A 12,281-nucleotide genomic window follows, 5' to 3' on the forward strand; every position below is an offset into this window, starting at 1 on the left:
GCGGACGTCCCTGTAACTTCTACTCACCAACTAACTCCATCCAGACTCCACTGTGCTAATCGAGGTGGACAGCGAGTGGTGAAAACATTGGCAGAGCAACCCTGTCTCTCGCTGTGACGTTTGATTCCGTGCACAGACATCGCTCTGGTCCCAGAACGACCAGATTACCTTCAGAGGTGTCCAAAGCCGAGATCTGCCTCGGCCTGTCGATTGACAGACGCAACATCTAGCCGGGCGCGTCCGCAACGTGCTGGGTCGGTCTAGTTCGCGTACAGGAGCGTACATCCTTGCGGTCTGGGACGCTCGGGAATCATCATGCACGAGCGGAGTGATGCTGCACAAGTGTTGATGGAGCAGCGAACATGGCGATTGCAGGGTTTGCGTGCCTGATCAAATACGGCAGGCACTGCGGCGACCATCTGGGGCAACCTGGACAAAACACACCGACGTGTTCAGCCGCCTGCTCACCGATCTCGTGTTAACAGGTGTATTGCCCACAGTCCTTCACTGATTTGGCTTATTGGAGCGCTTTTTGGCGCGTCTCCCACACCTCCTCGAGCAACTCGCCGAGACGAGGAATGTCGACCGGCTTGTTTAGGACGGCGAAGAAGCCCGCCTCCGTGCAGCGATTCTGTGTCGCCTTGTCGACGTTGGCACTGAGGGATACGACGCACGGCTCGCCCGCCAGTGGACTGTCGCGGATGCGTTTGAGCGCGCCAAAGCCGTCGAGGACTGATATCAGCCTAGGGGTTCGACGGTTGACTCACTGGGCATTTGAAGATCCAGTAGGATCAGGTCGTATCGGCGCTTCTCGGACATCTCGACCGCTTGCATACCGTCACTCGCAGCGTCAGCCTCCTTGTATCCGTAGAGCTCAAGGATGCGGCGGCACACCGCGACGTTGACCGGCGAGTCGTCGACCACGAGCACGTCGAGCGGCTTTTCCTTCGCAAGGCTGCGGTTGATCTTCTGCTTGGACCGCGGTGGGTGCCTCTTGTTCTTGTCCTCTGGCGCCGGGATTATCATCTTGTACAGGCTGTTGAACTTGAGGGGGCGTGCGAGGATCTCATCACGCCCAAAGTTCAGACGCTCCATCTCGTGCGAGATCTGTGTCGCCTTGGCCACATAGATGATCTGGAGTTAGACGGCTTGGCTAATACTCGCTAACCTTGGCGTTGGGCTGCAGTCTCTTAATCTCGCTGATCGTCTTAGGCTCGATCAAGCTCGTGTCGAGAATGATGCTCTGGTAATGCCTTCCGCTGTTGAAACCGATGGGATGGCCGGGCGTCAAGGCCATAGGTAACGGCTCGGTGAACCACGTCGGGCGACAGTTGAACTCTTTGAGGTCCTCCTCAAGCACGTGTCCCCACATCATGTCACCTCCTGAGAGAATGAAGACATCCTGGGTCGTGTCGAAACGCCGCAACTTAGTTGGCTGCCACGACGAGTCTCGCTGGGTCACGAAGGTGAAGGTGAACGTTGATCCTTTACCGAACTCGGACTCGACCGTGCAGTCACCACCAAGGAGACGTGCCAGGTCACGCGAGATAACGAGGCCCAGCCCCGAACCACCGTAAGACCTGGTGATTGACTCGTCGACCTGTGAAAAGCTTTTAAAGAGCTTGTGCAGTTTGGAAGATGGGATGCCCACGCCAGTGTCGGCAACAGTGAGAGCGACCTTGATACACCCGTCACCCAGGTCCTCCCACGTCCGCTCAACAGTGACGCGGGCGGTGCGACGGCCCGCTTGGCCTGGCGGCGTGAATTTGACGGCGTTAGAAAGCAGGTTCAACAGAACCTGCTTTACACGGAACGGATCACCAATCACGCCCGGCGGATCCGACAAGAGTGTCGTTAGCACCGTAAGCTCAACGTTCTTGCTCTGGGCCACCGGCGCGATGATGTCGAGCGCACCTTCAACTACCTCGCGCACGGAGAACGGAATGCTCTCGAGCTGCACCGAGTTTGACTCGAGCTTGGAGTGATCAAGGATGTTCGAGATGAGAGCGAGGAGGTCCTGGCCACTGGCAATAATAGTCTGCAGGTGCTCTTGCTGGACAGCCGTCAGACCCGAACTCGTTTCCAGCACGCTTGCCAGTCCCATGATCGCGGCTAACGGCGAGCGGAGCTCGTGAGAGCATTGTGACAGGAATTGTGTCTTCGCCTGAAGGGCGTTGCTTAGTTCACGTGTCCTCATCGTGACTTCGGTCTTGAGACGCGATGTGCAGACGTGGTGCGTGTGAATGATGTGCGCAAAGGTCGCAAGGGTGGAGACGACCTCGCGAGTTGACTCCGACTGAACGGCAGCACTCGTTGACGACATCGACAGGAGCAAGATTACGCCAGATTGGCCGCCCTGGTTGATGATTGGGAGGCACAATAGAGTGCGCGGCTGGCGACCGTTGTAGAAGGGGTCATTGCGCAGACGCGATGCTTTGGCAGGTTTAGTGATGGGGATGCCTGTGCGCGCGACATGTAACATGATGGACGTAGGACACACCGTCTGGGCGGCATCATCACTGGCGTCTAGGTCGTATGACGTTATGCGCTGGAATGGGCCCGCTGCCTTGAGGCGGAGTGTGGACTTGTCGTCCTCATCGCTCAGCGCGATGGCGGCATAGTCGCAGCGGGCAAACTGGCATAGGATGCGCAGCAGGGTGCAGAGAAGCACCAGCGAGTCCTTTTCTTGCGCCAGTGCCAGCGACGACCGCATTAGTGCAAGTGTGTCCAGGTTGTTGTCCGTAAACGCAGTCGACGCCTCTATGGTGGTGGGGTCGTCGTTGGTCCGTGAGACCACAGTCGAGTCGCTGTTCGTCAACGCCGAGACGGACACGGCCAGTGACTCTCGCCTCAGCGGAGGTGGGACCACATCAACAGCCAAAAAGTCGGAGGGACCTCGTGGAGTGACCGGTGTCGGGGGGCAGTGTATTGGGTAACGGTCGCGCAGCATCTCACACAGTCCTGCCGCCTGGTAAATCTTGTACGCCCTAAACGCAGCACCGATGAACCCAGCTGCGAGTTTGGGTGAGCCTGTACATTTGATCAACAAGTCAGCCGTGTAGAAGTTGAGCAGGCCAGAAAGGAGCATCTGGTCGTCGTCTTCAAAGCGCTCGATCGTCGCTTCAGCATCTTTCAGCGCCTCGAAAGGGTCTTGGCTCAGTCGTTCATACATGTTGAGGAGCTCAAGTCGAGCTTTGAGGTCCGGCGAGTAGGGCGCATAGGTCGCGAGGAACTCACGCCCCGTCTCCAGCAGGTCCAGGTTGGTGCCCGTCCGCAGTGCCGCCAAAGCGAGGAGCCAATGCATCTCACTTCCGGTCGTGAGACCCTCGTTCGAAGGGATGGTCTTTCGACCCCGGTTGAGCATTTGTAGCAGGAGTTTGGGTGGGGCGTCGTACAGCAGATGGAGTCGTAACGCCAGGACATCGTATGTGCCGACATGCATTCTCGGGTTCTGCACGGAGCTGAAGTCACCGCGGCCGAAGAAATCGCCGTCCATTTCCCACGGAGCGTCACGTTGGGGTCGCGCCAGACACTCTGCGTACTGGTGAGGCAGGTTGACGAGGAGGTGGTGCGAAGTCGTCGAGTACGGCTTGACCAGCTCCCAGCGTCTTGTCACCACCTCCCACATGACGGGAATCTTTGAGAACAGCCGTGTAAGGAGATCAAGCGAGACGACATACGCTGCCACCTCGTAATCTGCGAGGGCAACGGAGCCGTCGAATGCGATGTTCATGATATCCTGAACTCTCTCGAAGCCCATGAAGCAATGCGACTGTGCACCAAGCGCTATGAGGGCAGAGTTCGTGAGAAGACTGTTGGAACGCATCTCCGTGATTCGCAGGGATAATGCCCTGAGGGCGTTCTGGATCGGTGCATGTGATATGCAGATTGAGTGCATGGCGAGAACAAGGGCGGTCGAGTCGTGGAGCTTGCCCAGCGCCTTTGCAACGCTTACGCCGAGGCGGAACACTGAGGAGCGGCGCTCGGGCTGCGTTATGTAAATAGTCGGGCCAGCGTATCCAATAAGCGACATTATAAGGACATGGTCGTCGTCGTGGTCGTCATCGTGGTCGTCCCCACCAATAGTGGGCCCGTTTTTGAGCTCTCTCTCGAACTCTTCCACGTCGGCAACCGACTCAGGCTGCCACAGACTGACCACGTGTGGGTTGTCTGGGTTGTACCCAAACTCGTCGAAGGTTTCGAACAATACGTCCATCGCGTCTTGAGTTCGGTTGGCGGCGATCAACTGTCTGACGAGAAGGGTGGCGACGGAGATGCTCTCAGCCGGCGTCTCGCAGAGCGGCTTGAGGGTGTTGAGCGCCGCAAACGTCGCGGCGTGGTCGTGGAAGACGCTCGATACCTCTGCCGATAGTCGGACGTATCGGAAGCAGAGCTCGCGGTGCGACTTGAGCCACGATGCGAGGCCTTCGGTGCCCTCAACAATGTCTGTCGCAGTGGTCACAAAGTGGCAAGCGGCGGTGAAATTGGCGTGCTGCATCGCGCGCGCTGTTGCGTCCAAGAGAAGAGACACAAGGGCGTCCGACTTCGCGATGTCTGAACCACGAGAGTGGGCTGACACAGCGAGCTCAACCGCATCGTACAGGTAGTCATTAACAAGGTCCTCCTTAGTGAGGAACTCGAACACGCGTCGCTGCAGGGCCGCACCCTCGGTGCTAAGAGCGAGGCGCTGGGCCGCTTGCTGGACGTCAGCACTAGCAGTCTGGAGTGACTCACCCTTTGCCGCTCATGTGTGAAGCAGAAGTGGTCTGGTTGCAGAGCCAGTACTCCTATTGCCGCACACACCTGCATGAGGCTCTCCAGATCTCGCACGGGTTTGCCCAAGCCTTTGGACAACTTTTTGAGAGGGAAACCAGCCGAAGGCAGATATGACAAGATCTGCGTCAGCGAATTGCTCACAAACTCCCAGCATACCTTCAACAGCTCCTGCACCTCTGGAGGAAATCTGCGCATAACGTTCTCGAGGTATGAGTCGAAGCTGGCGTCCGACAGGTGCGACTGCAACGTCACGAGGTCGAAGCGCCACTGCAAGCTGTCAAAGTCAAATGCTACGACTTGCTCCTTGAGAAGCGTCGTCATGAGCGTTCGCAGGAACAGCGGACTCCCTGCCGTCTCCCCATATAGGAAGCTAGCTATAGCCAGCCCCGATGTCGCAACCCGACCGTTTAGACACTTGTCGATGTACGCCACAACGCCTTCTTCTGTGAGGCGCTTGACTTCAAGGCTTGAGCTGGCCGAAAAAAGTACGCTGGCTGGAGGAGGCACTGGCGTCGCGCTTCCAGTTATAGACACGACTATGACGTGATTGAGCGGATACGGGCCGTCGATAACCTGTCGCCAGCTACCATTAGCTATGTTCCTCATGCGACTGCGCACATGTCCACCTCGTTCTGGGGGAGCCACTGGATGTCGTCGATAACCAGCACCAGTGGTCGCAATTTGGTTGCAAACAGCTGCAAGAACTGCCTCGACCACGATTTGAATGCCGAGATAAACTTCTCTCCCTGACGTCAGCCACGCGACACGTGTGAGGGGCACTAACCTCGATCTTTGGGGCTATTGGAACAGAATCGTCCTCTTTAAGAAGCCGGTGAGACTCCACAGATAGCAGGGAAACGAAGAACGCCCATCTTCCCGCGAGCGCCGACTTGATCCGATCTAACCATACTTTGCCGTTCTCCCGCGGGTCCGTCAACACCCGATCCAGGAGGGACTGGAAGATCTGCACGAAACTCGTGAGAGGTTTCCGGATGTGTTCGTCGGGCTTGGCGTGCCCAACGAGACACCTCGCTCCCAAGTCATCCGCTTCGAGCTTAGCGGACCACTCATCAACCAGCCGCGACTTGCCGTTCCCACTTTGGCCCCAGATGTTAATCACACGGCTCGACGCACTGCCGTTCGCGACGGCGGCAAACGCGACGTCCAGGGCCTCCAGCTCGGCGCCTCGCTCGATGACAGTCAGCGGCAGACTAAAGCGACTCATATGGTCGACTTCGCCGACAGCAAACTTGGTAAGGTCGCCGTTGGTGCGACAGATCTGCGAGAGCTTACGCAGGTCGTAAGCGAGCGTGTCCAGGTTCTGGTAGCGGTCCTCAGGGTCCTTGGCGAGAGACAGCATGATGATGTCGGACAGCTGCTTTGGTGGCATCTCGACAGTCGCGCCCAACGCAATGACGCGCTGGAGGTAGTCGTGTGGAGTAATGATATCGGTCGTGATGTGTCTGTGGACGTCGGCGAGGAAGTCTATGTCGGCGAGATCAGGCGAGTCTGGCCCGCCATCGACAGTCGTGCCAGTGAGAAGTTCGTATGCGAGGACGCCCCAGCTGTATATGTCATTGCCAGCAGATACCCGTCGTGAGATGGCTGCTTCTGGCGCAAGGTAACGCAGGTGGCGGAATATGTACCCTTCGCTCAGGTATGTCGAGTTGTGGTGAATAGGGTCACGGGTAAAGAGAGAGCACTGAGAGAGGATCTGCGTAAGTTGCATGCCGACCTGCAGCCCTGGCAACGCCGTCGCCTCCCACAGTCGATTCACGACGACGGTCCCATCGTGACTGATGCCAAATACGTTGGGATGGCACCAGTTCAGCGAGATATGTCGGTCGTGTAGAGCTTGAAGGCAGATAACAGTCTGGAGGAGAAGGTCACACGCGTCCGCCCACCGCAGCATCGAAGGCTCTGATGTAGAAGAGGCTGAACCGTTGCAATTGACCTTGCTGACCTCGGCGAACTGCGGCCAATCGGCACCGACGATCATGCTCCAAGAATCAGTAAACGAAGTGTTGGTCGTTCCTGGGCTCTCTTCGACCAGCCAGTACCCCAGATCGTCTTCCCACCACGCGATCACGTGGCTTGGTGGGCGGTAGCGGCGCGGAAAACCCTCCTCGTGAGTCGGTGATAGAGTCGGCGACGAGGCGACACCAGGCCGGCCGAGAGTGTAGGGGACGGTGTCGAGAGCCTTGATCTGTGATTGGCGTCTAAAGGAGGATAGCACTATCATGTAAGCAACGGCCAACCATTGTGCGCAGTCATCCAACTCGAAGGCACTCACCGGACGCGTCATCGTTTGGACAAAAGCTGATCTGTCAGCGCCGGTCTCTCGCAAGCAAGTAGGAGTATCGTACCTGAAGCGGACACGACCATCTAGTCTTCTGTCGTCGAGGAGTGGATACTCGTACGTGGGGTCCAGACTAGCCCACCCCGTCACCCACTCGTCCTGGACCTGTTTCCGGGGGTTGGATGAGACGCTACGGTGGATGGCCTCGAATGTCGTCGAGCTATTGGGCGGAGAGTTGTCGACAACGACATTGACGAGACCGCGCGCTCGGAATTCGCTTTCTGTAGGTATGGTCATGAGCGGTCGTGAGGGATTGACAACGAGGTGGTGCCACCTCGCTAGTCGGCACCAAAGATGGAGGAAGGTGTATCGGTTACGAGCTCATTGCCGGTGAGGTGAGAAGAATGAGTAGAACCAGCAGGTAGAGAGCGTCGTCCACAAGGAGATAGCTGACGGCGCCAAAGACTGAGAGATTGAGAGATTGAGAAATGGAGAAATACCAAAGCCATAGAGAGTCGACGAGTGGGGTCTGTATATTGATCGATCATATGGTTAGGTCATCATCATGACGAAAGAAGACCATTGAGCGGAATCAGATTTAAGGGGCGTCTCCCTCCCGTTAGTTCCTTCTTAGATGGAAGGAGTGCCTGCTTGAGCCCTTTGTCCACTCTGCTTAAAATCTGAAATGGCTCGCCGTCCATGCCGTCACCCCTAAACCACTGTTTACTCTTGCCTTGGAATTTGTGCCGGGCACCACGGCCAACAGCCAATGTAACGTAGGTGCCCATTAGGTTTAGCTTCTGTGGCTCATATGACAAATCGCAAGCCTCGCTTGCAGTTAGCAGCCTATGGCGATCTGGCGATGGTGGTTCTGATACGTTTCAAGTACCGTGAATGTTTATTTAGTATATCTTGACCCACATGTACCAACAATCACTACCATTTTAAACTTATTAGGCTGAGTTAAATATCCCGCTAATACAATTATCAACTCGGTAACCTTAGATACCTCCGGCCATCCGGTCTCCGGAGATGCCGGTCCGCGCGGCCCGGCCAATCTTCCTCGCTCAACGTTCTAACGTGACGCGCCTTCCCTCCTGCTAAAAGGCGTTGCTTCCCACTTTTGAACTCCATGCTCCCCATCTTGTCATGGTCCTTCTCTCCCCCACCGCATTCACAGAAAACCCATTCCGCACGCGCCATGACGTTGCGGAAGGCCTCAAAGGCCGTGAGTGCACCCGTGACCACACTGACCCCAGTCCTCGATCCCCTGGAACCACACACGTCACTGGGCGGGGCGTGTATCAACATCGGCTCAACAGCCGCACATTACGACACCCGCGCCGTCGCGCTTGAGACCTTTGCCCGTCCTCTCTGGGGTCTCGCTGCGCTACTTGCCGGTGGTGGCGAGTATGAGGGCACGGCACGTTGGGTGCGCGGGTTAGCAAATGGGACGGATCCACGAGGGGAAGAATATTGGGGCGCTTCAAAGGCCAAGGATCAACGCATGGTTGAGATGAGCCCCCTGAGTTTTGCCATTGCGCTAGCCCCAGACGTGTTCTATACCGTAGGCTGTGTTGGCCTAAAAAGCTGACAACCAGAGCCAGACGTTAGAGGCGCAGAGGAACATTGCGGCCTTCCTCGCGTCCTGCATGACGCAGCCCATGCCTGATAGTAAGATCACTCACCATTAATCTCACAGGTTGTGGCTAATCCCAGCGAACTGGTTATGGTTCCGTGTCTTCGCCAATCTCGCGCTCCGCTCCATTGGCTCGCCACACCACAACCCAGGCCGCATGGCGGCCGACCTCGAACGCCTTGACTCGTTCCAGCTCCCGCCGCATCTCCCGGTGGGAGATGACCTCATCGGGTCCGCAGGCTGGAGTCGCGACGGCCCCGAGGACGTTAAGCAGCTCGACTACTACTCGTCGAGCTTTGCTATCCAAGTCGCCCAGATGGTCTACGCAAAGGTAGGTTGACGCGATGCTGCAGGAGTGGCAGCGGCTGGCGTTTGGTTACCGACAAAGTAGTGCTGACAGCAGCTGTGTGCCGAGGAGGATCCCAGGCGTGCTCGGGCTTACGAGCAACGGGCCAAGGACTTTGTTAAGGATTTTGTGTTCTACTTCGACGACGATGGTGAGGTTACCGCTACTGGGCAGCTCGATAGCCTCCGTTGTTTAGCTGACAGTAGGAAACGCCATTCCGTTTGGTCGATCGATGGTGTACCGCTTCGCGGTCATCGCGACATTCTCTGCTATGGCACTCTGCAACGTCGAGCCCCCAGCCCCTCTGACATGGGGACACTTGAAGGGCCTCGTGCTGCGCCACCTCCGCACCTGGTCTGGCAACCGTGACATCTTTCGGTCGGACGGAACTCTTAACATTGGATACGCGTACGACAACATGTACGCGACAGAAAACTACAATGCGTGGGTCATGGTTGTCTCAGCCTTGAGGTGGTTCGGAAGCTGACGCCAGTCCCGGTTCCCCGTATTGGGCGTGCAAAGCGTTCCTCTGTCTCGGAGCGCCTCTAAACCACCCATTCTGGACCTCTGACGAGCTGCCATGGCCAAGCACGATGCCGCGAATCAAGGCCCTCCCCGATCCGGGGCACATCATGGTGCGCTCTGGCGGCCACGTCTTCCTCCTCTCATCTGGGCAGACGGCGCATTACACCATGCGCAATGGTAACGCAAAGTACTCCAAGTTCTCATACTCTTCTACCTTCGGTTTCTGCTATTCCACGGGGTCCTTGGACTTGGAACAGCTCGCAGCAGATGGCATGCTCGCTCTGCGCGACGCGTCGCCAGGCGTCGAAGCGTCTGACTCGGACATCTGGCGGGTGAGGCGGGTGGCGCTCAATGCGCGGATCGTCGGTCGGGGCACCGAGAGGATGCACCTTCGCAGCGGCTGGCGTCCGTTCCCGGACGTGTATGTCGAGACATGGCTTGTCCCGCCCGCTGAAGAGAGTCCGAATTATTATGTTCGAGTGCACAAGATTACGACGGGCCGGACCCTCGACACCGCCGAGGCAGGTTGGGCGACATACGGCCAGGGCGAGGATGGCAGGGCACTGGTCCAGGCCTTCTCGGGTGAGACGTCGTCCGGAGGCATGGAGGCCGAGGGCCAAGCTCGCGCGACGACGCGCGGTGGATCTGTCGGGGTGGTCGACCTCGACGTCACTCGGCTCAGTGCCGGATTCAACGGTGTTAAACGTCGCGGCAAGCTAGTCCAGTCCGACCCTAATTCGAACGCCATCTTCTCCCGGTCCGTCCTCCCAACCCTCCTGGGCCACCTCGAACCGGGGACACATTACCTTGCGACCGGCGTGTTTGGGGCGCCTCCTTCGGAAGCGGAACTCTGGGACTCGGAGTGGGCGCACGTTCCGCGTGTTCCGTCGGATTTGACGATCTACAACTAGTGATAATGATGAGTGAGCGTTGCGGGCGCAGCGCCTTAGTCGGACTTGGATGACGATGATGACCGCACCAGTTCGAATCTGGCGTCCAGGTATAAATACAATATGCATCGTCCACATCTACTTCTTGAACAGCGTGAGGACACTGGGGTCAGTTGGGTTCTCGTCTTCTCAAGCTACACTCACTCCTGGTCCTCGAGCACGTGGTCCAACCCAACCTTCTGCCCACGCGAGTGCTTCGCACTGGTGCCGTATACAATGGCGTACTTGAATTGCCGCTTGATCTCCTTGTGGATGGCGTCACAGAAGTTGGAGACGGTGCAGCGGCCGCGGCGGAGGACGACAGGCTGGTCGTAGTCGGGCACCTTACCCTTAGGCTTGGTGTAGACGCGGACAAGGTCGAGCTTCTCCCACATGATCTCGAGCAGCTCATCAATGTTAAGCCAGTTCTGGGAGCTGATCGGCACCGAGTTGGGAATCTTGTAAAGGAGGTCTAGCTCCTCGATCGAGATGGCGTCGATCTTGTTGAGAACGAAGAGACACGGCACATACATGCGGTTGCCCTCGACGACGTCGATGAAGTCCTCGATCGTGCAGTCAGGCTCGTGGATCATGACCTGGCACGAGGTCATGCGGTACTCGGACAACACAGCACGGATCTCGTTTGGGTCGATCTTGGTGAGGGGGACAGTGTTGGTGATCTGGATACCACCGGTTTCCTTCCGCTTCACAGAGATGTTGGGAGGCTTCTTGTTGAGCCGGATACCGAAGCCCTCGAGCTCGTCCACGAGCACCGTGAGGTCGTTGAGGGGCTTCAGCACGTCGAGCACGATGAAGATGAGGTTGCACGTCCGCGCGACGGCGATGACCTGCTTACCACGACCCTTGCCGTCCTTGGCACCCTGGATAATACCGGGGAGGTCAAGCACCTGCAGCCTCGCGCCGTTGTACGTCATCGTGCCCGGCACAGTCGTGAGCGTCGTGAACTCGTACGACGCCGCCTCCGAGTGCGTGCCCGTGAGCTTGGACATGAGAGTGGATTTCCCGACCGACGCTGGGGTGAGCCTGTGCACAGAGACCGTGGTGAAGGCGCGCTATAACTCACGGAAGCCTGGAGTCAGCGATGCGAAGATAGTGGAAGGTCTGACATACCGACGAAACCGATTGTTGCTTGTCCCGTGCGCGCAACGTCGAAGCCGATGCCCGCACCACCGCCGCCACCCCCAGCTGGCGTGATCAGCTCACGGCGCAGCTTTGCGAGCTTGGCCTTGAGCTGGCCCAAGTGGTACCTACGGTCAGCCTTGTCTGCGTGATATCGCCAGGTCACTCACTCGGTCGCCTTGTTGCGCTGCGTGCGCGACATCTCCTCCTCAATGTCCTTGATCTATATGGTGGATCATTGCGCGACGATTAGGTGTGGGCAAAGGACATGATGGAGATGGAGATGGAGAGGGAAGGCGTGCGGAGGAGGGAGCCGAGGATGCGAGGAAGGTCAAGGAAGGTCGAGTAGGTGGCGAGTCGGGTCAGCTCCGATCGGGTGATTAAGCGACAGACGCACCTTCTGAGCTGTCGTCATGGTTTCGTGTCCTGTCTTGTGTAGGTAATGCTAAGTGTGCCGATGAATGTGGCTTTTGAGTGTAGGCGTCCTCGCGATCGGTACGTCTGAGCTTGCTCGTGGAGACTTTGTGAGGTTAGCAGGAGAAGAAGGGAGGTGTCAAGAAGGTTAGAAAATGTGGTGGAATAATCCACGTGCTTCAGATTTGAGTGATACGGGACCAACACCCTACG

The 12,281-nt window shown here is 57.5% G+C and overlaps 3 protein-coding genes across 3 annotated transcripts; 1 reads left to right on the plus strand and 2 right to left on the minus strand.

Moving 5' to 3' along the window:
• Positions 1-517: 517 nt before the first annotated feature.
• CcaverHIS019_0606760 (uncharacterized protein) lies at positions 518-7,372 on the minus strand (the record flags this gene model as incomplete). The annotated part of the gene is made up of 9 exons (XM_060603160.1): positions 518-732; positions 768-1,134; positions 1,169-4,699; positions 4,735-4,896; positions 4,933-5,359; positions 5,395-5,522; positions 5,561-7,011; positions 7,070-7,095; positions 7,143-7,372. The coding sequence occupies 9 exons, from the start codon at positions 7,370-7,372 to the stop codon at positions 518-520; spliced, it is 6,537 nt and encodes a 2,178-aa protein (XP_060459482.1).
• Positions 7,373-8,224: 852 nt separating this feature from the next.
• On the plus strand, positions 8,225-10,496 carry CcaverHIS019_0606770 (uncharacterized protein; the record flags this gene model as incomplete). Its single annotated transcript, XM_060603161.1, has 7 exons — positions 8,225-8,303; positions 8,335-8,642; positions 8,677-8,749; positions 8,795-9,045; positions 9,118-9,211; positions 9,267-9,504; positions 9,554-10,496. 7 exons carry the CDS (start codon positions 8,225-8,227, stop codon positions 10,494-10,496), a joined length of 1,986 nt encoding a protein of 661 aa, XP_060459483.1.
• A 117-nt stretch (positions 10,497-10,613) lies between these two features.
• Positions 10,614-12,069, minus strand: RBG1 (uncharacterized protein; the record flags this gene model as incomplete). The annotated part of the gene is made up of 6 exons (XM_060603162.1): positions 10,614-10,638; positions 10,680-11,547; positions 11,599-11,604; positions 11,646-11,782; positions 11,825-11,877; positions 12,052-12,069. 6 exons carry the CDS (start codon positions 12,067-12,069, stop codon positions 10,614-10,616), a joined length of 1,107 nt encoding a protein of 368 aa, XP_060459484.1.
• Positions 12,070-12,281: the final 212 nt, after the last annotated feature.

The sequence above is a fragment of the Cutaneotrichosporon cavernicola genome, assembly GCF_030864355.1.
Source record: "Cutaneotrichosporon cavernicola HIS019 DNA, chromosome: 6".
NCBI lineage: Eukaryota > Fungi > Basidiomycota > Tremellomycetes > Trichosporonales > Trichosporonaceae > Cutaneotrichosporon > Cutaneotrichosporon cavernicola.